Genomic DNA, 25,482 nt, shown 5'->3' with positions numbered 1-25,482 from the left:
GTGCAGCTAACATCCATTTAGGCCTGAACCTTGAACAGTATCATTTCTTAGTTGGCATGAAAAGCCTAATACCCTCCAAGATTAAGTCCCCGAAGGCTTACCATTGGTAACGTCATCAGTACACTATGATCACTGCTGATAATCAGATCAAGAGTGTTGCTGTAGAAAACAATCATCCAGTCAATATTTGTAAAGTTAAAATCCCCCATTATAAGACATTCTGATTTACTGGCCTATTTGCTCATCAGATTCATTAGACCTATAACACACACCTACTCTCATTTTCCCATTGTTAATTGGATTTGCATTTTGTGTTTCTTAACTAACAGCATAACCTCTCCTCCAATTCTGTACTGCCTATATCTGCTTTTGATGTTTTGACCAGCACTTCAAATTTATTTACTATATTAGTGCTAGAAGTATAGTATAGAATACCTTAATCTTAGTTACTCTAACACAACCCATGTATTTACTTGTTCCATAATGACTCCCAGTACTTCACTTTAATCTCTGCCTGTGAACCCCCCTCCTCAAGCTAGCAGTTTTCCAACACACCTAACACTGCCTTCATTGCATCAGCAAATATTGTTGCACCTTTTCTGTTTAAGTGTATCCCTCTCCTGTTAACAAGCACAGACCACGCTGAGAAAAATTCTCCCCAGGGCAGAGTTGCAGACACTTGCAACTTTTTTTTTTTTTTTTTTTTTTCAAAATTGGCCTATACTTCACAGATCTCGTACTCTTAGTGCCAACGTGTACAACAATATCACCCTTTGTGCCCTTAAAGATGACATCTGCTCTACAACGCCCCTGGTCCTATTAGTAGTGGCAAAGAAGCAAGCTTATACAGAATTAGCCAAAAAAAAAGGAAATGTCTGCATTCTCTATGACAGAATCCCATTAACCTGCACTACTAACCCCCCAGCCTTTTCCTTTATCTTGAGTTCAGTACCTTGCATTTTTTTAATGTAAAACCTAAGCTGCATAGAAAATTTAGCCATATGGACCTTGGTTAATGTTTCTAGGACTTGTAGTAGCATCATATTCTGATTTCTATCATTAACCAGTCTTTGCATCATCCACTAACTATAATATCTCTTCACAAATATTGAAGGACCCAGCACTGAACCCTGAGCAGTATTTATTAAAACTTGCCTCCAATGCACAACAGTCTTTTGTGCAGTACAATAATGAAATCTAAGTATATGATATCAAAATTTATTTTTACCCCCACTGTTGGTGATTGTGCAGGAATAAGCTACATTTCACACTAGTTTGTTCTTAATGATATTTCTCTATTATCAATTTAGATCGAAATGTGGAACAGTATCTTATAGTTGATACTATTGTAGTGACAGCTAGTGGCTCCTTTACCTGAAGAGTGGTATTGGAGAAAAGTTTCTCATCACGTCTGAGCAAAATTGCAGACACTTGTGACCTGTTCTATACCTGTTAAGTGAATCCTCAAACTTCCTATTATTATTACCAGTATGTACAATAATATCACCTTTTCTACTGTTGTCTGATGCACAGGTATGGGCAGCTGAGAGCTTGATGGATCCCTCATTTTGTAAAACTGAGAACTGGCTACTTTGACTTGAGCATACCACATGCAGTAATGGCAAAATACCATTCACAGGTTCTGCTTGTAATGTTAAAAATTTTTATACTCTTCTAATATTAATTATAATCCTAGGAATACAAAATAGCCATTTTACCTGATTTATTAAGTAATAAAACATCTAATTAGCACAGTTCAAATAACCATTATTTGAACAGACAGTTAGGCAAGATGGATATCACAACCTTCTTCCTGCGACACTTAGACCTACCAATGAGAAGATGTAAGGGGAGCAGTTAGCACATAACATGGTTCTCAGCAATAGTGACATATATGTAAAGTGTCTATGTTTTCAATCCACATTAATAACTTAGGTTGTTCATTTTATTTACTTTTTATATATCAAGTGCTATTAAAATGCATTGACTGGCAGTGTACTACAATTGTTTGTCACATATTCTGAACTATGTGTTGCATTTCCCATGCTGTTGATTATAAAGTAGTGAAGTGAAAACAATTATATTACTACTTAATCAGTAACAAACTATTTATTATTGTTCCATTCTTTAAACCACTAACTATGCAAGGTAGATACTAACAAAGGCAGTATGCAGTGTTCATTTGCTGCAGTCCTCTCCACCATCAGTTGGTCTCACTGAAAAGAATTTAAAAATTGTAGAAGCAAAATCCCATATCATTACACTATGATCAGTGGCACGGTTTCTTTACACAAGGAATATTGTTCCATCATATAGAAATATTCTGGTGAGTGATTGACTAGCACACTATATATCTGTCTCAAAGAAAACTTCTTGCAGTCCAATTTGTGCTGCCCGGTTACAGTGTTATTTAATAGGCATTTTACCTTCATTCATTTTCTTTGTTTCAAATAAGGTCTCATTATAATGTCCCTAACAATTAGGACACCATCACACAGAGAAATGAACATGTAGATAAGTTATCTTGGATAAAAATACAGCTGGTGCTGATCATTTGACACAACATTCTCTATCCAAGAGTAACCTAACTTATATAGCAATCTTTTGTACAGGACTGCATTTGCTTTGCTAAAGTCCAAATGAATAATTTCAAAGTTATTCAACTGCATCCTCCAACTCTAAAGTAGTAACAGTTAAATAAGATTTTACTTCCACAAAACTGTGGTCGGACTATTAAAAGGAAAAGTGCTGCACAGTTACACATACTGGCCATTGCCATAATTTTCCCTCGAATTGCTAAACATATGCCATCAACCCTAAGGGCCCTAGTAAAGAATTCTCTGTAATTTCTACTACTCACAAACTAGTGAGAACACAGCATAACTGCACTTTCATATCGCTGTTTTTCTTTTGCACCTTGTGATTTATTAAACTTAAGAGTTCTGTGCTGATTGAATGGTTACTGCAGCAGTTGGGGATTTAAATAACATGGTAGGAATGAGAAACAACAATCATGTTTTCTGAATTTAAAAAGTACCGTGGGTGGGTGGGGGGAGGAATGATATTCTAGACCTGATCATATCCAAGAAATGTAACAGTTGTTAACAACAATATGGCCTCTAGGAAGAGTATCCTGTGGTATTGCTGCCCACAGCATTCATCTTTTTCTAGTAGGTCCCAAATATGCCCTATTGGGTTGAGAATTCATTGTTATCACGAAGGGGTGTACTTGGTCAGCAATTTTAAGGAAATTGGCATTAACCTAATATTTTACTGACTGTTAAATATGAAGTAAGGAGTTATTCCCTTTGATTGGAGAAGTTTCAATACATAAAGGTGGCTCTAAGAGTTAGGTAGGTAACTACTGATCAGTCCTACATGAGATATTATTGGAATTGCAGGTAAAATACTTAGATGGATAGCAAAGTTTCTTCAGGACGAATTGGAATGGGAGACATTGGCTACTCTGTTCAGAAGTTCTCTGAATAGTGTAGCCAAGCAGAACGGAGGGCCCATGATATACTATCGGTGATTTATCAAACATTTGCTTGTAAACTCAGTTTCTTGAAAGAGTCCAAAGTTGGTCAGTGCACCCGGTGAGATCATCAAAAGGATGCCCATATGAGGAAAGACTTCAAAAATGTGGGATGCAGAGCTTGGACACTAGGCTCCAGGTGTAAGTAAAATGAATGAGTGAAATTTTCACTGATACAAATGGTTAGAGGACTAGGGGCTGCAAAGTCCAATTATGAGGGGGTGAGTAGGTTTAGACTGGATTGCACCATATGGTTAATATTCAAAGGAAATGTTAAAATATAAAATTATTTTGTATGCCATGGACATTACCTTTCCCTATGGCACAGATTTTTCAAACAAAGCTTTGGAGAAATGAGACTGTTGCAGAAGCATTGGTGTGCAGGAAGCTGCAAATCCACCATACCATGGAATATTGTTTCTAAAAGAGAATAAATCTGTACTATCTTCAAATGGATCTAAGCCTTATGGTACTGCATTCAAATAGTTCCTAAACTGTGAGTGACAATTTTAATGCTGTTGTGCAGATGGCAACATTATGCTTATAGGTCAATGATAACACCCCATCATGTGTGATTCAATACATGATCTGTGAGTGCATGCCTTTTCCACATGAAAATATTCATATAGCACTATCCATGATCAAAATGCAAATCACTCCACTTTGGACACAAGCAGGATACACTTTCCATCCCTTGTGTTCACAGCAGCAGGCAACACTGAATGGCCCTTTTTAATAAGGAAATACAATTCTAAAATATCTGCTTAAGCCATATACTATTAGGCTTTTGTGTTAATTGTAAGTATATGAACAACAATTCTTCCTGTATGATGGGATGGATTTTAATAAGAATTTTGCTAACTTTATTGGAAGATGTAATCGTTATGCTTATTGGCAAGATTAGTGAATTTCATAATTTGTGTAGTTTTCATTTTCCGAGTTAAATTGTCTTATTCTCATAAAGGCGGTATAATGCCACACAAAATTAACAAGCATCTCCTCCAAATAAATTGCCCTTTCACCTGCCATACAGTTTACATGACACCAAAGTCCAATTTTTTTTTTTAACATCACACGTAAGTGTCAAATGCAATATCATGATCAGGAGAAAAGGTTGTAAGTTTAGCATCTTGTGGTTACTGTCTGAATAGAATACATATGTTTAATATTTCCTTTACTCAAACAAATTTCTCTTCTTTGTAGGTCATGGTGAATATGGTGATGTATTTCTTGCCAAAGGTAAAGGTATACATGATGGGGAAACTGAGACAGTTGTTATGGTAAAATCTCTTCAAACAAAAGAAGAAACTTCCCACTTGGAATACAAAAGAGAGATGGATTTGTTCCATAAATGTAAACATGATAATATTGCCAGGCTACTTGGTGTATGCCATGATTCTGAGCCATTTTTAATGATCATGGAGTACAGTGACTGGGTAAGTGCAAACAGAATTTTTTTTTTTTTTTTTTTTCCCCTTCAAAAAGTCATTAATGTACCTTTCACATTAAACTTCCACAAAAAAATTTAAGTTTGTAAATTTATCTTTAAGGATTTCCTCTATCTGCAATATTCATTAATGTAAATGAGTGTAGCAAATAAACAGATTGAGTTCCTTGAACGATACACTTTGACCTATAAGGAAGCCGATGTTGCTTCATTCTGGTTGCATATTTTAATGCAATGTCAAATTTTTTATAAAATGATCAGCAAGTATAATTCATGCAACTTACTAGGGGTTGAGAATATCCTTGATAATGATTCAGATGACATCACAGGGCTTAAAGTGCAGCAGTCTGGAGGGTGTACCCATAAGTAAATTTCAGCCCACTCATGAACTTTAATAATGAGAAAAAACTAATCAATAAATCGTTACTGACTTCTACTGCCATTACCAAGAATGCAGGAAGTAATTATGCAGCTGGAACATGAAGAAATATGTTGCAGTCATTAAAGAAAAAGGCACAGGTTTTAAATTCACAAGAGAGAACTTTGACAGATTAAGGCACTATATAGCATCTTGAATACATACATACCTTTAAGAAAATATTGCAGGAGCTGGATGGTCAAATAGAGCAGAAAAAGATAGCCTAGGACTGAAGCCTACAACAGATACAAGTTTATCTGTAGTAGTAGTACCACAAATAAGGTCAGAGAGGCCAAGGCTGCATATATGAGGAAGCAATGGATAGGGACAAGGAATTTTTCACATATGTGATTACAACAAAGAAGAACGCTAATCAGATCAAACCCTTGTGCACAGGGTGTGGAAAAGTCTTATATAATCCAACTGATGTTGCGGATGAATTGAACAGCTACTTTTGTGTGAGGCAGAACGATATTAAATTAGTGATGTCAATACCTTGTAGTTTTGAGGGAGTGTATTAAACCATCAAGGTTAATTATGAGGGCATCACCAATACATAAAAGCAGTTCTAAGAGTGCATCCAGGGATATTTAGATAGACATGGCTTTGTTAAAGGTAAATCATGCTTAACTAACTTAGTAGGCTATTTTGACACAGTTACCCATCAGCTGGATTAATGGAACAATTTCAGCAAAGCCTCTGACTCGGTCCCTCACGAGAGGTTGGTATTACTGGATATTCTTCAGATTGGCAGAGGTCTTACACTAGCAACCCACAAATAAATTATACACTTGTGGGGTTTAGTTAAAAACAGTGGAGGAGGAAAGGTATCTGGGAGTTACAATACACGCAGCTAGGAAAGCCTATGGTATCCTGTCAGTGATAGGGAGATCACAATCCTGTTGTATACGGCAAGTGTGGAGACCTCATCTAAAAAACAGAACTTGGCAACCAGGCACCTCAGAGTGATTAGTAAGTGAATGAAAGTGTAGTTCTCACTGTTCTAAAGAATTCCAGAACTAGGGGTCATAAATTCAATAGGAAAAATACTTTTAGCCAGTGATTTCTTGATAGCTGGAACAAGTTGCCTTTGCAGGTAGTTGAGGCTGAGTTTGAATAAATTCAAAAGTCAACTGTATACTTACCTGTGTGAAGAGGAAGCATATGATTTGGGGGGGGGGGGGGTTGTGTACTATATGGCAAATTCTATTCACCTTTGGCTAGTACAGTAATAGATGAATGAAAATTGCAACTGTCATCTTTTCCATTTACTTAGATTTTTGCCCAACATGTGAGTTACTAAAATTCTACCCATAAAGCACTGAATTTATTGTTTACACCCAATAAATTAATTAACAGAGATGTGACAGCCATAATTTCAAATTTCTTCTTCCAGGGGAGTAGTGGCATGTGATGCAAGAAACCAAGTGTATGAGCTTATGCAGCCAAAAAAAAAAATTACAAAACAATTCTCTCTAAATCTTTGTCCAGTTTCACCTTAAATTTATTTAACCTATCAACTTCCACAACGACAGATGGAAGTTTGTTCTGGCAAATTTCCACACATCTGTCTTTATGCCCCCTTAGGGAGTCTTAAAGAGAGATGTGTGTAATATTAACAAGTGGAAGAATCCCATCAGAATTCAGCATGCTCAATCCAGTCAAGGCCTTATACACCTGCCAAGTTTCGGCCACTGCAATTTGCAGAAATTGAGGATCCCTCACCAATCTTGCTGCCCTTCTCTGTACATGCTCAAGCAAACCCTTCCTAAAATGAGGCCTCCAGACCTGTATGCAGTATTCAAGGCGTGGGACAATCACCTCCTTTTCCCTGGCAGCATTGCTCAGAAAACTTCATATCTGACTGCACAATTACACCCAGTCTTTTTCATTTTCTACCAGCTTAAGTGTAGTACCACATAGTTGGTACGTTTCTCTGGGGGTTACTTCCACCCATATGCAGTACTTTGCATTTGTCAATGTTAAACTTCAGTTGCCAATTCTCAGCCCAAATTTTCTAGATCCTGTTGCAGTAGCACACTGTCATTAATAAGCCTGATATACCTTCATCAATATCACTCAACCATTCTGCTCCAATTTATACAGTAGTCTTCCATGCACAACAGTGTCAAAAGCTTTCCTGAAATCCAAGTATATGATATCAAAATTATTTTTTGCATCCAGTTCCTTTGTAACCAATCAAATTTGTCAGACAAGACTTTCCCTTAACAAACCCATGCTGCAGTCTTTTCTAGATGATCCTGCAATGCATCTTTAACCAGTGACTCCATTATTTTACCCAGAACAGAAGTTAAACTAACTGGTCTGTAATTACTTGTCACCCTTCGATCCCCCCTTTGTGAATTGGGGATACATTTGCACAGCACCTCTTGAGTCCACGGATGCTCTCATAATTATGGCTAAGGGTTTGCTTACCTCCTTTAATATAACTGGATAAATCCCATCCACTACAGGTGCCTTTCTTATGTTTAACTTCAACAATTTCTCCTCCACTTTGTTCTCAGTTATTACAAAATCATTAAGCACCCTGCTACAATTTGATAACCTTCTGGCATTTTCAAACCTTAATAACTCCTCTTGTGAATGTAGATGCAAAATACTCATTCAGTTTGTTTGCTATCTGAGCAGGATCATCAACATTAGAGCCAACGATATCAAGTGGAACAATCAGATTCATCCCCTTCCTTTTAGAGTTTATATAAGTAAAGAAATCCTTGCTGTTTTTCTTAGCATCCTTTGTGACTCGATTACAGACTAGCTTAAATCTGCCAATTTTATGCATCCCATGCATTTTTCTTCTGTCTTATTAGTTCATTTGATAACCATTTAGGCCCAAACCTTGAACAATATTTCTTAATAGGCATGAAACTTTTAGTAGCTTCCACGATTAATTCCTTGAATGCTTCTCACTTAGAATTTGCTGTTGGTAACATCATCAGTTGATCTCACCTTTGCAGAAGCAAAAACCCTTTCCTTTACCCCTGATGGTAATTATATCTTTAAGTAAATCCCACATCAGTACACTGAGATCACTGCTGATAACCAGATCAAGAGTATTACCCTCTCAAACATGCTGCTGCAGAAAACAATCATCCAATAAATCCACAATATCTGGGAAGTTAAAAATCTCCCATTATAAGACATTCTGATTTACTAGCCCACTCTATTTCTCTTTACAATTGTTCATTGTACTCATTAGGCCTATAACACACTCTTACACGTGCTTTCGCAGTGCTTATGTCAACTGGATGCACTTCTTTTGATTTTCCTTAATTAACAGCATAACACCTCCTCGCTTTCTGTACACATTGTACTCCCCAAATCCCAATTCTCTGTGACACCACGTCTCTGATATCCCAACAATATCCACCTTTGATGTCTTGACCAACACTCAAATTTTATTTACTGTACTTCTAGCATTGGTATTCATGCACATATTCTTAGTTACCCTAACACATCCCATATACCCACCTGTTTCACGATGAGTGCCATCAGTCCCTGAAACCCCCAGACCGCTGCTTATTCTAATAGAAGTAGTGCAAGAATCACTTCTGCCTGCAGCTATTTTTAACCTTTTAGTCTGTGAATCTCGACCCACCTAACACTGCCTCGATAGCATCAGCAAATGTTCTTGCAGTCTCTCCTGTTAACAAGCACAGACCACACTGAAAAAAATTCTACCCCTTGAGCCTTGCACATTCCCTCCAGGGCTGAATTGACTGACCAGACTCGCAACCTGTACTTGTTAAGTAAATCTGCAGATCTACTACTCTTAATGTCATTGGTGCCAACGTGTACAACAATATCACCTTTCGTGCCCTTAAAAGATGATATATGCTTTACAACATCATCAACTTTTGCCCCTGGCAGACATACCCCACAATATATTCCCCGTCTCCCTGACAATAGAGTCATGAATAATAAATAACTCCTGTGGGACCAGTGCATTCTGACGTTGAGTTGGGCAGCTCAGAACTTGATGGGCCCCTCATATTAATTTCTTTGAGGGCACCTACCTTACACCTCAAGCTCTCATAGATGCCCATTAGAATGCTGAGTTGACACCTAATTTCTAAACATAAAGACATCCTCTTTGGCTAGATCATGTTCTGTTCTAGAGAGTTCGGCAAAAATTTCGCAAGTTGCACATTTTTTTAGGTTGTGATGCATTGGAGAATCACCCCCCGTGTCACAGCACTCCTACCACTTTGTGCCCGTTGCTTTGCTGCTCTAGCCTGGGGCATTATATTTTAAATAAATTTAATTAATTAATTGTCAATACTACACTATCTAATAGAATCCTAAATGCAGTGATGCGTATTACGCTATACTAGGTTTGTCTCACAAATAATTAATCCAGGTTTTGTGAATGATATCATCTGTTCACAGTATGTAGGGCACTTTGGGAATTAAAAAAAAAAAAAAAAAGTGTAATATTACTTTTAGGATCCTTGTACACTTTTTGTTTCTCCATTTTATAGTTCAACTGCCATATAATATCACTCTATTAATGGTAATGGTTTTGTAAATCAGTTGCAGTGGATAAATAGCCAAAATGTCTATAACACTGAATTATTATAGTCAGTACTGCTATAACGCGGTACATGTGTTCCTAAAAATTCCCCATTATGGTATCACGCAGTCAAAAAGTAAAACACTAATAAAATTGCTAAAACAGATATTACAGTAAATATAACAAGATACTATACATATATTGCAGTATTAATTAAGCTATCTATGCTTACGTACACAGCTTAATTAACGCTGTAATATATGCATACTAATTGATATTTCTGTTCTCACATTTTTTGGATTGAACATGGCTTGCACAAGTGAGCTCCTGAAAACATGAGTCTGTCTACAATATCACCTTTTATCTTGTGAATACAGCAAATGGCAACAGTGTCTCCAACCAATACAGCTCTCACAAATTTGACATTTTATAATCTTCGTAAAGTTGTATGTATTGCTGCGCAGGCCACTACATTCAGCTTGGTGCCGGGTTTTGTGTTTACCTAGTGTTACTTGGAGAGAAAATCGCATTGCTAAAATGCATGCTATAACAGAACTGACTGCATATTCTTACTTTTACAAGAAACATAAGGACAGACTCATATAGAAATACACACTTAAGTTTCATTATTGCAATATAAATCCCTGAACATTTACTGTGTACAATTGAATGCATCATTAATTTTTTTTTTTTTTTACACAGGGAGACTTGAAACAGTTTCTTTTGGCTACTAGAAAAGATGCAACAAGAAAAGGTCCACAGCCCCAACCACTTACCCTCTCTCAAATAATCAGTATTGGCCACCAAGTATCACTGGGAATGGAATATCTCTCCAATCATCGTTTTATACACAAAGATCTTGCCACTCGAAATTGTCTGGTGTCATCTGGCTTGGATATTAAAATTAGCAGTCCTGGTTTAACTCGTGATACTTATGCTGCAGAATATAGTCAGTACCAAAACCGAAACCTTCCTTTAAGATGGACTCCAACAGAAGCTGTTCTTGAAGATGAGTGGTCAACAAAAAGTGATGTGTGGTCATTTGCTGTACTCATTTGGGAAGTATTCACACAAGCAAAACTACCATTTGCAGATATGACAGATGAAGAAGTTTTAAAATTATTGAAGAAACATGAGCTACAACTACTACCACTAGAAGGTATTCCAGAAACTTTATCTGAACTGTTGAAGAAGTGCTGGAGTATAAGTCCAAAAGATCGTCCATCATTTAGTGACATTTCTATTTGTGTTGGTGAACTCAACATAGACAGTAAAGTGTGAATAAACAAAAAAGATTTTTGTTTAATGATATGATCACCTCTTAGTTATATACATCAGTGGCAAATGAGAAACATGAGTATCATAACTATTCTTAAGTTTGGAAGCTCAATGAAACACAGCAAATTTTCAGTGATGTGGTATACAAGATGAGCAGAAACTACTTCAAAATGGGCAAACTAAGGATTATAGCTACAGAGGAGATTTTTTTTTAGAGATAACTTAGTAAGTTGTGCAAGTGTTGCTAGTCATTGTTTCTTATTATATATAAATGTGGGGTTTACATCAAAGGAGTCTACAGTGTTTTGAGTTTTGTATGTGGCTTTAGTAAGAACTTTTATATAAAACAAGTTTATAACTTTCATTTTTTTTAAATATGCAGGAAAACTTAATATTGTTATTAAATTATCAGAGCTACAATGAGCTCATCCTTGTTTTTGTAAATTTTGTAATTATATACAAGAATTAAAAAAAATAGTTTTAGGAAATAAATTTAAATAATTTAGCTTGACAATGTACAGCTATTACACACTACAGTTTAACAATATTCATTTTTAAAAGCAGCATAATAACTAAATATAAGATTTTGAATTTGAGGACTATTCCTATGAAGAATATCTTAAAAGATGCAGACTGCAAAGCCTCAAGACCTGATAAATGTGTTTAAGCAAAATAAATGAAGTTCTTTTTGCACTGATGAAGAAAGCAACAGACCACATGAGAATAAGTTAGCTACCAGATATGGTTTTCCAAAGTGGGAGAGCACCTGTAGTCAGTGGAATTCCACTGACTGCAGGTGTGAGGTAATTCACATGCTGATGGACAAATATAACAGTTCAAAGGAATTAAAATTGAGGGACCCTTCTGAATACAAGAGTCTACATTTGTGTGTCAGAAAGCACTAAGCCAGTAACTGGAAATTGTGGGAAACACAAGAGCAAAAGGTGACATTATTAAGGATAGGCAATCTGAGGATTTACTCACAGGCATAGGACAGAGTTGAGTAAATGCCATGAGTGCCTTAGCAATTAATTCAGTACTGGAAACAATGTGCAATGCTCATGGGTCTAAAATTCTATTTTCCTCAACATGGTGATGTTCACAGGAAAGCAGCAAAAACATGCTAGGAATATAGTACTGTATATGAATTTAATATAGGGATGAAGAATGTGAGTAGTGTATACAGGTAGGGAGGAGCCATGTTCTTGATTAAGAAGCACTGAAAAAAGTCATTTGGCCTAATAACCTATATATACAGACAAATATCATGGAGAATATTAACTGGAACTTGTAGGTTACTTCTCCACATAGTAACAGAACTTTGCTGGGCTTATCGGATGATTAGAGAAGACACATTCCTGATCTGGTTATCAGCAGAGATTCATCGTTTGGGGCTCTTTCCTTGTGGAATTTCAAGGAGCTTCAAATCACGTGACCATGCTGGTATTAGCTGTTTTGGTTCTGTGATATCTGTTTTTATGGGAAGAAAGGACAGACTGTTGCTCTTCATAACTAATGCTGTTAGTGTAACACTCAGATTGTGCCTCCTTGCTGTTTTCAGTATCATAAAGATTATTGTGGACTAGGGAACACGTGGTTCCTAAAAACCATATCTTAAGCTAGAGAGCAATCTTACAACAGGTGTTCTTAAAAAAACGAAGAAAGATAAGTACAAAGACTAGGCTAGAATAAATTCTAATTTTTATGCAATAATGGCTTGGAAAAACATCCTTAGAAGGAATAAAGAATATTGGAACTTATCTTCCAACTGGTTTAAATTAAACAGCATAGAGGAAAATGCATCTTTCTCAATTCCCGTCATATGGCTTTCACTGTTGAACCAAGCGTTCAAACGGTGAACTTTGGAAACATCATCAGTTGGTTCACAATAGCTAAGAAAGGAAAGAGGTTTTGTGTGTTTCTAGTTCCCATGGTGCACTTGGGGAGTTTAGCATCAATAGCAACTGATGATTTTTCAAAAGTTCTCCATTCAGACTCTTGGTACAACAGTGATTTTATATAGTGAAACCCATGTGACGAGCATTGAGAAAGGTGGACTTTCCTCTATGCAATTTAATTTTAGCCAGTTTTTAATTAACACATAAGCAGTTGGGAGGCAGGTTACAGTAATTTAGGTTTCTTTTTATTGTCATTTCAACCTTGGAACTAAAGGTTAATATAGTACACAGTTGGTCCAAATGTTGTCAACAACTCTGACAGTTAATATCAAACATGCGTTTCTGACAAAAATGAAAGCATAAATATCCAAGTTGTGTTTGGTGCAGACACCTGCAACTTCCATGCCAGATAGTGCTGTGATCATTTCAAACAAAATTCCCCACAAATCAACTAAGAGGGCTAGTACAGTTTAGTGTATTCTCAGAAGACAACTCTCCATGCATCCTTACAAAATTCATTTGTTGCCAGCCCTAAAACTACACAACAAATTGTGTTGTGCCATACTGTTAACAAATTTTCAAATGCACTAGCCACAGAGGAAATAAGGTATCTTTTTGTCTGCACTTTTAAAATCATAAAATAAACAATTTCAAAATTTTTCTGACCAGATTAGTCTTTACTAAGGAAGCCACATCCATCACAGTGATAAAGTGAATTGGCTGAACATTTGTGTCTGGGGAGCGAGAATCCACACAAAGAAGACAGTCCAAAAGTAAACATTTTCTGATGCAATGTCCATGAAAGACACTGAATGGCTGCTGACATAAAACAGAAGCAACTTCATTTTGCAGAAGGATAGGGGGCTCCATCACAGATGTTCAAAAGTTCCTGAATGACAATTGTCACTGTATTGGCTGTGCTTCATTGGCCACCGAGATCACCGGAACTTACCCCCTTAGATTTTTATCTATGGGGTTTTGCAAAAGTCTGGTGTTTATGCTCCCCTTATCTGATTCTTTGCAAGGACATACTGCTCAGATCGACAACAATACCCTCAAGAAAAGTGTGGCTTGAATTTGACGTGTGCAGGGTCACGAGCCCATACTGAACAACCATAACGTAACTGTTAAAAACTTTGATATTTATTCTTTCTTTTTTACAGAAAAAAATGTAGTTACTATCAAATATGTTGACATTTTGACTAACCCTGTATTCGATAGTGGCTATATCCTCTGTTGCCTTTAATTAACCACTGACTGGCTCCATCTTGTGGAGTAAGTCAAAGGGGTCACATCCACCACATGATTCCAGCTGAATCAATTGGTGGATGCCATGGGTGCCTGTGTACACTGCAATGTTGTCACTATCTTCTCGAGCAACCCTCAGCATCATGATGATATATGCTATTATTGGCAGCAAAAGGAGAAAACTGAGTATGAATGTCTCAACCAATTGGAATCTTCTATTAGCAACTTTACAAATATTTGCACTAGCCACAGAGGAGACAAGATAGTATATGTATCTTTTTAAATTATTCTTTCAACATATAAAATGAGAGTTATTGCAAAATTAATGCACACCATTTATTTTAAAAATTAAATATCTTTTGATGCCTGCCCACCATAAGTTTTTAAGTACTCTAACATGAACATTGGTCCTTGAGTGTCGAAAACATTCTCTCATATATGCCAAGCTGTGCTTGCTACCTGGGAGTCTAAAATACTGATATTTGGGTGACACTCAAGTCAAATGGACCTATTTTTTGGCAAAGTCTGGTCAGTCATTGACAATAGTGGAACTGTGAGTGACCACCCATGTGTGAACAAAAGTAAGCAGGGATTGAGGAATGCTGCCCCTATGCGTTACCAGACAATACTACCATATTGGAGGCTTCAAGTGGTGGAACCCATGTTCAGAGCAAAGCTCTGGTAAGCCATCCCCCACCATGCAAGCATGATTAATGTCTTTTGTGGTTATGACAAACATCACGGCAAGATTCAGTCATCCTTACATTTCGAGGGTACAGCTCTAAAACGGTGTTCACAGGCCAGCCCCTAATCAGTACACCCCTAGCATTGTTGCTGTAACAGGTATTGCATTGGGCGCCCATGTAACTATTCACTGAATGCAATAAAGATATAATACACTGGACCATACCTATTAGTAACTCTCCAGTTTCAGATCAGATAGTGAGGTGCATTGTCAAGGAGGTGGGTATATTCTTACCATGTGTACAGCATGTCCACCCCCACCTTTTCTTACTACTGAACACACCATGAATTGTCAAACTTATCTGCAAAAAAATCTAAACCTCACAAACACTTTACAATGATTTCCACTTACAGTCTGCCAAAATCTCAGTTATCGGTTGATTCAACCTCAGTTTTCCAAACTATTGACTGTATGATTCCTTTCACTTCAAAGAAGGTACTTGTAAATATGTCCATTCCAATATTCCCTGTCAGAGACTTAGTAATTTGGAATCTCTCTACCACATTCTGTCAAATTCATCTGTTGCCTCTATTATTCTCCCAACTCCACTCACTTGGACCCAGCTGGTTGAGATGCTGAGACTTTTGCAATTCCTATAAAAATACCAGTATTTCGTTTACCTAACCACACAGTTGAGATGAGTAGTCCTCAGATCACAACTTGGTGATGGTCTCTTCTTAAATGGAGCCTTTCTCTCAGTTCTTTGAGAGATTTCTTTTCCTTGGTCGGACTACTGTTTCAAATCTTCTAATGTCAATATTCATTCAGATTGTGTCAGTGAAGTTATTCTTGTAGGGATGGAATCCTTTATTCCACCTTAAAATCTCATCCTTTATCTAAACCTTGGTTTTCCAAGAAATGTGCTAAGGCTGTTCAAGAGAAGAATGTTGCATATCGTAATTGACTTGATTCCAAATCTTCATTTTCTACCTACACCAACGAGAAATAGTGCTATGACTCATGGTTACTTTACCTCACCTCTTATAATTGTTAAATTTTAGTAGTATTATTTGGCAATCACAGTTTTCATCAACCATTTCAAAAGCAGGTATCTTTGGAGCCCGTGACCAGTACAGGTTAAAGACAAAATGGACAAAAAGAATTGTTCTTTAAGGTAAAATAAATAAATGTTATCCAATGTTTTGAATGTGCCTCCTGAAAATCAATCCTTTGGGTCTCTTAGACCCTTTACCTGGTTCAGGGAATAAATACATAACTGGCTTCACAATTTATGCAACTAGCAAAATTAGTGTTGCTCAGTCAGTACATTTGTAATCTCTGTGTTCTTCACCTCCAGATTTTATTTAAAAATCTTCAAGATATTTATAATTTACTGGCATATACAGAACTATACTTTACCTAAGCTGGCAGTGGCTCCAAAACATTTTTGTCCACATAATTATGGCTAGCTTACTCCAAGTTACAGGAAGCCTACAAAGAAACTTTTCCTTTCTTCATCTGAAATACGCTGAGTGATCACTGAATTTTGACCATGTGAGGTACGAGAGTGTGCAGTTAGTCGACCTATTTAGCATAGATAAGGTGTCAACGGTTCAGTAGGTAGTAAAATTCCAAGCGTGATGGGTAAAAGAAAGGATTTATCAGACTTTGATAAAGGACAGGTTGTGAGTGGTGCCTCGATTTCTCAAATGGCAGAACTGGTGGGGTGTACATGGACTGGCGTCAAAATGGTCAACCAACAACCCGATGGCAAAACTGCAAAGGTTGACGTTAGAGGTGAGCACTGGGTCCGACAACTCGCACAGGCACAGCACTATTGAAGAGGTGACTACCCAATACATGGGCCAACCCGGAACAATATCTGGCATGATCATGCTTCACATGCTCACACGTATGGGCTATACCAGCAGACGACCCCTACATGCCTCTCCTAACCAAGGTTCATCGGCATAAAAGACTCACCTGGTGCAAAGAGCATGCAAGTTGGACGTTAGAAGACTGGAATGAGGTGTACTGGTCGGATTAGTCACGTTATTTACTCCACACCATGGATGGGTGGGTGTGTGTGAATTTAGTGTCAACAACATGAGGCTCTTGATCCATCACGCATGGTATCAAAATTGCAGGCCGGTGGAAGCAGTTGTATGGTGTGGGTCATATTTCATTGGCAGGAACTTGGACCCCTGGTGCATGTGGAACAACGTATCAGTGGTCTCTGTTATGTTAAACCTTTTCCCAAATGGCAATGTGCCAAGCCATCTGGCACTTGTGCAGGAATGGTTTGAGGAACACAGTTTTGGCCTCTGAACTTCCTATAGAGCACTTGTGGAACACGATGGAAAGGCATATCAGGCATCTGGATACACCAATCACCTCCATACCTGCATTGCTGGCCGCATTACACACAGCTTAGTTAGCCATGCCTCCCGAATGTTTCTGACATCTTGTTGAATCAATGCCACATTGGAGAGCTGCTATACTGAGGGCCAAAGGAGGAACTCCCTAGAGAGCACTTGTGGAACACTATGGAAAGGCATATCAGGCATCTGGATACACCAATCACCTCCATACCTCCCGAATGTTTCTGACATCTTGTTGAATCAATGCCACATTGGAGAGCTGCTATACTGAGGGCCAAAGGAGGACCCACAAAGTATTACGTAGGTGGTCATAATTCAGTGATCACTCAGTGTAGATCACAATGTAGATGTATTTTTCTGCATGGCATCAGTAATGTGAAGTCATATAGCAAACTTTGTGTACTTAAAGCAACTACAACATTTGATCAGTTACTGATTTATATCCATCTTTAAATCACTGTCTAGCTGTGCAACAGGAAAAACAATTATCTGTAAGCTTCTATGTACAAGGCCACAAAATTTAACACTAGTGTGCATTTCTTCAAATGTCAGCCATAATGATTACTGTACATAGAAATGATCAAATCAGGGAAAGAGGCTGTAAAGAGAAAATCCAATTTTTTTCTCACATACACAGATATCTTGTAATTACCACAATTTTAACTTTTCATTAATTGATCTATTCTTTGTCATCAGACTGGAACGTTGCATACTGATCATGTTCCACTACCCACATGAGGGTTGCTTGGCAGTATTACATTTTTGTGCTTAAGATAAAGTTATAGGCATATAATAAAAAGAATGTTCTGAGCTCCATAAGAGTAGCTGGATGTCTCTGTAAAGATCAGACTTGGCCATCCTTGATATACGATGGGTGGTCTACATGAACAAAGTATATAAAATGTATTAATAAATCATACAATAGATTATCATGATAGTTGGCAGATTTCAAAAGGGGATGATGAAAGATTTGAAGCAATCAATTCTTAACTCTGTGTTAGTCAGGGTCAACAACATTTCAGCAATTTTTGTCTCATCCACACAGTTGAAATTCCTAATAGCTGTTGCTGAATTTTCTGCAGAAAATTGCATAATTAATTATATGCATGTGTTGATTGACATAAGTGAAGAGTTATTGATAGTAATTTCACTTTACTGGTGTGCACAATTTATGCAGTGAACACTGGTTTAATGAAACCATAGGTTGAAATGTGCAGTTTTTAAATTTGCATTCACTTCCTGACAGGTCTAAAGGAAGTTTTAATTCAAAAAAATATGTTTTTAATATAGAATATGTATTTTTCAGTTGTGAATTATTTTCTGATTTTTTAAAATTTACATGTACCTAACCCAGAATTAAACAGTTGATGAAGATAGAAACCATGAAACATCCACCAGCAAATTGCTTTTCCACTATACTCACTAAATGTAGAATGTGCAAGTTGTATACTAATAAGGTTTCCCTCTGGACATTCAGTCAGTAGTGTGACCTTCACATGAAAATTAGAAAGTCATGTATCCACTTCAGTTCTGTTTTTTTTTTTTTTTTTTTTTTTTTTAACAGCATGATATACAAAAAAAGGAACAAAAGTTAAGTGTAAAATAAACATGGTGTGATCAACCAATTAAAAACCTCTAATAGCACGCATAAAAGCTGAGAACCACGATTCACAGTTCCCATACAAGGTGAAAAACAATATTCCTCCCAAATGCCATTAAATAAGTAAGGATATGTGATTTACTTACATAACTAATTGTTGTTATTTGGTTTTTAGGAGCATTAGCAACTAGGGCCACATTGCTCCAGGGATATGCGGTGGTCATTCCCTGACCTTTCCACATCCTCCGTATTTGATGATCATGGGCTCGAATCCTGGTCTAATCAAGAAGCATGTGCTATGCACTACTGCTCGCACCCCACATAACTAATTGTGTCAAGTACTAAATATATTATCAAGCATCCCCCAATACCTGACATTCTGCTAACCAATATATATCTTTTCTCAGTTCGGACATTTGATGCTGTTCAGTAGCCAGCTAAGAAAATCCATGATGGCAAACAAACTTCATTTCATGAATATATACAGTTCATAGATAGGCTATGTTAAATTAACAATGCACAATAGTAAACAAGATTATTCAATTGAGTGTAATAAACTATAACATAGGTTTAAATTATTGACAGTCATAATTCAGATCCATCAGCACTTAAGGGAAAGCTGTTGTTGTGATGGGGGTTTAATGGCGCATGAGCTGCTGGGGCTATAGTGCGCCTATTCATAGGAAAATGATAAAATTCAAATTTCAAATAGAATCAATTTATGATTTATTAGAGTGATGTTTTAGAATTTATCATACAATCCAATTTTTTTCAAAAAAGAGAAGAATTCGTTGATGTTTGCATCGTCACCTATAATATTTTTTAAAGTCTTTGGTTCCGGAAAATTTTTTAGGGAAAGGAGGATGGATATTCTGTCCTGATCGTAGTGAGGGCAGTCAATGAGAATGTGTTTGACTGATAAGTGCGAGGAACAGTGTGGACAACGAGGAGGATCCTCTCCTGTAAGTAGGTGAAGGTGTGTCAGATATGTATGTCCTATCCGTACTCGTGCAAGCACTACTTCTTCTCTGCGTACTGTTTTGGTGCTAGAGCGCCAAAGTTGTGGATTCTGTTTCAACTGATAAAGTTTATTATTGCTTTGGGTGTGCCATAGCTCTTTCCACAGTGCAAGACATGTTGCTTGTATGATATTATTATAGTCATAGATTGGTATAGGAGCAAGGGTTAAATCATAAGTTGATGGATTTTTGGCAGTTTTGTCAGCCAGTTCATTCCCTTTTATCCCCGAATGGGCTGGGATCCAACAAAAGGTCACTGATTGATGACGTTCTTCAATTTTTAATAAGAGGCTTCTGATTTGGTTTAAAATAGGATGAACCTTGTAAGAAAAGTTTTGTATTGCTGTAATTGAGCTTAGAGAGTCAGTGTATATAATATATTTTAGAGATGGGTAGCGATTCAGGTTTTCTAGAGCTAACTTTATTGCATGAAGTTCTGCAGAGAAGCTGCTATACTCAGGTGGAAGGGAAGCAGAAATGATTGTAGAGGGAAATACTGCTGCTGCTCCAACGGCTGAATGTGATTTCGAGCCATCAGTATATATTGGCAATAAATTAGCATATTTCAGAATATGGCTTGCATGGAGTTGTTTCACGTTGAGTGACGGTAGAAGATTCTTTCCCCATTTTTGAAGATAAGTATCACAAGTTAATTGTGGAGGAGGTGTCCAAGGTGGGTGAGAGCATTTCACTACATCTAGCCTGTTGACATTAGGAATATTCCAATTCTGTGTTATTTCAATTAGGCGTAAGCCTGCCGGTCTTATTTTACTGGGTTTATTTCTATAAAGGTTTTGCAGTGGTGGATTAAAGAGATATGGCCCAATAGGATGCTGACAGCAACTTTGTATTCGGGCTGCATACTTAAGAAGTAGTGCTTTCCTGCGGAGACAAAGAGGGGGCTCATGTGCTTCAATGTATAAACTGTGGGTAGGAGATGTTCTGAATGCGCCAAGGGCAATCCGCAGTGCACTGTGCTGTATAGGGTCCAACCAGCGTAGTGTACTCTTTCGAGCAGAATCGTAGATTGGAGCACCATAATCCAAACGGGATCTGATCAATGCTCTATATAATAGAAGCAAAGATGTACGGTCTGCTCCCCAAGACATTGCAGATAAAGCTCTGAGTATGTTCAGTTTTTTGAGGCAGGAAGTACGCAGCGATTTAATGTGATCTAAGAAATTTAATTTTCTGTCAAGGATTAACCCCAAGAATCTGATATTGTTGGACACTGGAATGGTAAAATTTGACATCTGAAGTTCAGGATCTGCATGCATTTTTCGTTGATTACAAAAGTGGATTGCAACAGTTTTCTGCTGAGATAGACGATAGCCATTGAGTCCTGCCCACCTTTGGACCTTATTCAAGGATAACTGGAGTTGCCGCTCAATGGATCTCATATTCTGAGAATGGCAAGAAATGCAGAGATCATCCACATAAAGATAGGTCTCAACTGTATTTGGAAGTTCCTTTGTGATAGAATCAATTTTAAGGGCAAAGAGGGTTGCACTCAATACTGAAGAAGGAGTGCCTTGTGGCACTCCTTCTTCCTGTAAGAATGTCATAGAAAACGAGTTGTGGTATCGAACTTGGAACGAACGAGTCTGGAGAAAGTTCCTGATGAAAATAGGAAGGTTGCCTCGTAGACCAAGGGCATGGAGGTCGCTGAGAATGCCATGACACCAGGTAGTGTCAAATGCCTTCTCTATGTCTATGGACACCAAAACGAGATGTTCATTTTTTACGAAGGCATTGCGAATTGCAAACTCTGCCTTGATCATGAGATCTAAGGAGGACCTGTTCTTACGAAAGCCATGCTGATTATTACTCATTAGATGTTGTGCTTCGATGGCCCAAGCAAGTCGATTATGAATAATTTTTTTCAAGTAATTTTCCGAGGCAACTGGAGAGGGAAATTGGTCGGCAATTGTATGGTCTTTTCCAGGTTTCAAAAAGGCAAGAACTGTGGCATGATGCCAAGAGCTGGGATAAATGTTTTCCATAAATATTCTGTTATAGTAGACCAGTAGTATTTGTAAATTTTTGTCACCAAGGTTTTGTAGCATGATATAAGATATTCCATCCGGCCCAGCGGCACCGTTGTGTGTTGTTTTCATGGCATGTAGAAGTTCATTATATTGAAGAGGCTGGTTATACGGAAGGAAAACTGAGGTTCGAAATTAAGGGAAAGCATTTTGCTGAGCGGGTTCTATTAGCTTAAAGATGATTTTTCGTAGGCTTTCTTTACCTTTGCTGAACAAATTTTTAGAAGAATTCATGGAAGCCTTGCCATTCAGGGGAAAAAAAAAAAAAAAAAAAAACAAGGAAAAGTTGGGTCATCAGGTTTTGCTTCTCCATGACAATGCACCTGTGCACAGGTTAAAATTCATGAATGTAGATTTCAATAATAAAACCACTCCTTGTACAACCGAGACATGGTCCCCATGTAATTATCATTTTTTCAGAAACCTTAAGTCTCATCTCTGTTTTCTGAACCTTTTGACCTGCACTTATACCTTTTCCTACATTAAGGGGATTAATTTTTACTTTTCAATTGAAATTATCAAAGTGGCAGAGGAAATCCTGAAAGGAAGTTCCATCAGTGTTTGAAAAGGATGACCAAAATATACAGGCAACCCCCGTATAATACGGTTTCGCTCTAACACGATTGATAAACTGCGGCAATCCTCGCACAACGCTGTATTTTTGAGTTTTTGTGTGGGGAAAAATGCTATTATGTTGGATGTAATTTTTCAACATTTGCATTCTTTTTTGTGAATCTCCACTGTTAACTTGCTAGTCGTTATGCAAATGAAAAAAAAAAAAAATATTGGGAAATCCCCATGTTCTGTGCTATTGAACTTGTGCTTGTTTGAGACCATACAAATTTGCGACTTTGAAGCGTGCAGTTCGTAACTTTTAACGTTTTTGTAAGTTTTGATAATTTATAAATTTTTATGGGTATGTATTACTAAATTTTGTCCTTAAGAAGTGTATTGGAATAATTTCTTTTTTGTGAATTAAATTCCAGCCCTAAATTAGGTATAATTTGGGTAACTGCTGATTTATTTAAAGAATGGATTCTAAATTGTTTTGTGCTAGGCCATCCAAAATGTTGAAGTAATGTTCCTACACCTAATCCTAATACAACTTCTTTAATTCAGCCATTAGATCAAGGCATTATATCTACCTTTAAAACTCATTACAATGGATTTTGGAAAAAACTGATTCTGAAGTGATGGAGGCATGGAAACATTTTTCAACTGTGGACTGTATCAGCTTTATCGCTCAAAGAAGTAAAACCATCAACAAGTGTGTGTTGGAAAAATGTGTGGCCAGAGTCAGTTCATTCAGGAAATATGGTACAACCAGCAGAAAACAGAATTGGTGCGGTAGAAGGGAAAGGTTTTGATGATATGACTACTGGAGACATTCACCGGTAGAAAAAGAGGCTAGCAAAGCAGATTTGATGGAAATGGCATTGGAGGTAAACCAAATCAATTCAGAGGATAATAGCGCAGATGAACATTCTGAAGTTCCAAATTTTACACTAAAAAGCATACGGGAAGGCATAAACTGAGCCGAGCAATTCGAATCTAATTTTTTTCAATGCAGATCCTTTGAATGGAAGGAATTCGAAGTTCAAAATCAAGCTTCAAAAATGCTTAGCTCCATACCATGCAATTTATAAAGATCTATCAAGCAAACAATCCCAAAATACTGATATTTTAAAGAGAGCAGTAGATGCTGCAGAAGAAAGTTCAGAAGGTGAAGATATTCTGCAACAGAGAAAACGTTCTCGTTTAATTGTGCTTAGCAGCAATGAAGAGGAAGAAAATTAAATGAACGTACATTAGCTGACATATTATGTATCGCAATTTGTAAGATGTTTGTTCAGTTATTACTATTTTTAATAAAAATTAAGTTTCCGATTATAAAAAAAATTATGTATTTTTTGTTAGCTTTTGGAACATAACCCCCATTTTTGTTTCACACTACGTGAGATTTTATAGGAACCTAACTACCATGTTATGCAAGGATTACCTGTACATTTAAGAAAATAATTTAAAATGTTGTAAATTCACCTAAAAAAATATTAGCAACAATTTATCATGAAATATTTTTATAAAGTGCTGTTGTTGTTGTTTGGTTTTTAGGAGCATTAGCAACTAAGGCCATATTGCTCCGGAATATGCGGTGGTCATTCCTTGACCTTTCCGCATCCTCCATATTTGGTGGTGACGGGCTCGAACCCCGGTCTAATCAAGAAGCGTGTGGTACGCACTGCTGCTCCTTCCCACCTGGCTACGGAGACGCCTTATAAAGTGCATAATTATAGGTTGTATGCAGGGCTATCAAGAAAGAAGCAAATTTTGAATGCCTATATTTTTTAATGTAATGCACAGGAGTTCATTATTCACTAAGTAATCCCTATTGAAGTTTACAATCATAATTTCTCAATGGTGCACATTGCACTTCAGGAATCCCCAGAGGAAATAATAATTACATGGATTCAGAAATCAAGTGATTATGGTTGCCAAGACCATCCAATTCCATATTGTTGAAGAAAATTATTAGAGATAACCCTATCATTAAAATGTTCCTTTGGGAAAGTAAGAACTGCATTCACTATATGTGGTCATGCCCCACTTGTTAAAAGTTTCTTTCATGTTTGCTTTAACATTTTCACAAGTATCCACTGAATAAGTGCTTTATTAGGTTCCTCTTTAACCCTCAGAATAGCCTAGACTCATCATGGCATTGGCTCAATTCCATTCAGATCTTGTGACCGGGAAGACCAATGCAAAAAATGTTCAATTCACACATTTGCCTGGAACTAGTTCTGACCTGGTAACATGGTGCGGTGCATTTATCCTGTTAGAAGACCCCATTCAAAGATGGATATGCTGCAGGCATAAATAAATTTGCATTTATTCTTGATATGGCCAAGGCCAGAAGGGTTTATCTATTCATTGTGACGGTAAACATACTGAATGAATTTTTAAGGACAGCCAAGTCGTCATTACCACAGTTCAAATGAGGGGTGCATTTCTCGTGGCAGAATACAGGCTCATAGCTGGCACCAGGCTGGAAACAATTTCCACATAACCTGTAGATTCAAAAGTTGCTCTACTGGATATGGAGCCCAATATATATACCATGAAAACACTACCCACAGTATTATAATAACACATTGGGTGGGGGGGGGGGGCATTTTGTTAACTAGGAATTCAGTTGATACGTCCTTGGTTGAAACTGTCTCTTAAATTTCCATCAAACTAATTTTTATAATCCTCTTAGTGACCATATCTCCTTGTGTTTTTGTTGAGAGAATTGGAACCTAATTTGCCCATTGCTGCAATAGCCCATCCAGGTAATTCTCTAATGGGGCAAAAATAATTTTGTTAATTTCAGTTGTCTTGCAAAAAGGATTCTTCT

The 25,482-nt window shown here is 37.2% G+C and overlaps 2 protein-coding genes across 4 annotated transcripts in view; one reads left to right on the top strand and one right to left on the bottom strand.

Moving 5' to 3' along the window:
- The window catches only part of LOC150088352 (inactive tyrosine-protein kinase 7-like), a 376,615-nt gene extending 365,118 nt beyond the window's left edge, over positions 1–11,497 (top strand). For both annotated transcript variants that reach the window (XM_090369462.1, XM_090369464.1), the window contains exons 12-13: positions 4,739–4,971; positions 10,637–11,497. In XM_090369462.1, the coding sequence (XP_090225588.1) occupies positions 4,739–4,971; positions 10,637–11,215 (812 nt within the window). In that variant the 3' untranslated portion in view covers positions 11,216–11,497. The remainder of the gene's footprint in view (positions 1–4,738; positions 4,972–10,636) is intronic.
- The window catches only part of Polr1C (RNA polymerase I and III subunit C), a 255,785-nt gene continuing 232,019 nt past the window's right edge, over positions 1,717–25,482 (bottom strand). For both annotated transcript variants that reach the window (XM_090369465.1, XM_090369466.1), the window contains one exon: positions 1,717–1,828. The gene's annotated coding sequence lies outside the window, so the exon portion shown is untranslated. The remainder of the gene's footprint in view (positions 1,829–25,482) is intronic.

The sequence above is a fragment of the Mastigoproctus giganteus genome, chromosome 3 (genome assembly GCF_048544385.1).
Source record: "Mastigoproctus giganteus isolate SK-2022 chromosome 3, ASM4854438v1, whole genome shotgun sequence".
Classification (NCBI taxonomy): domain Eukaryota; kingdom Metazoa; phylum Arthropoda; class Arachnida; order Uropygi; family Thelyphonidae; genus Mastigoproctus; species Mastigoproctus giganteus.
Note: the sequence above shows the minus strand (reverse complement) of the source record. Positions and strands in the feature narration are given on the sequence as shown.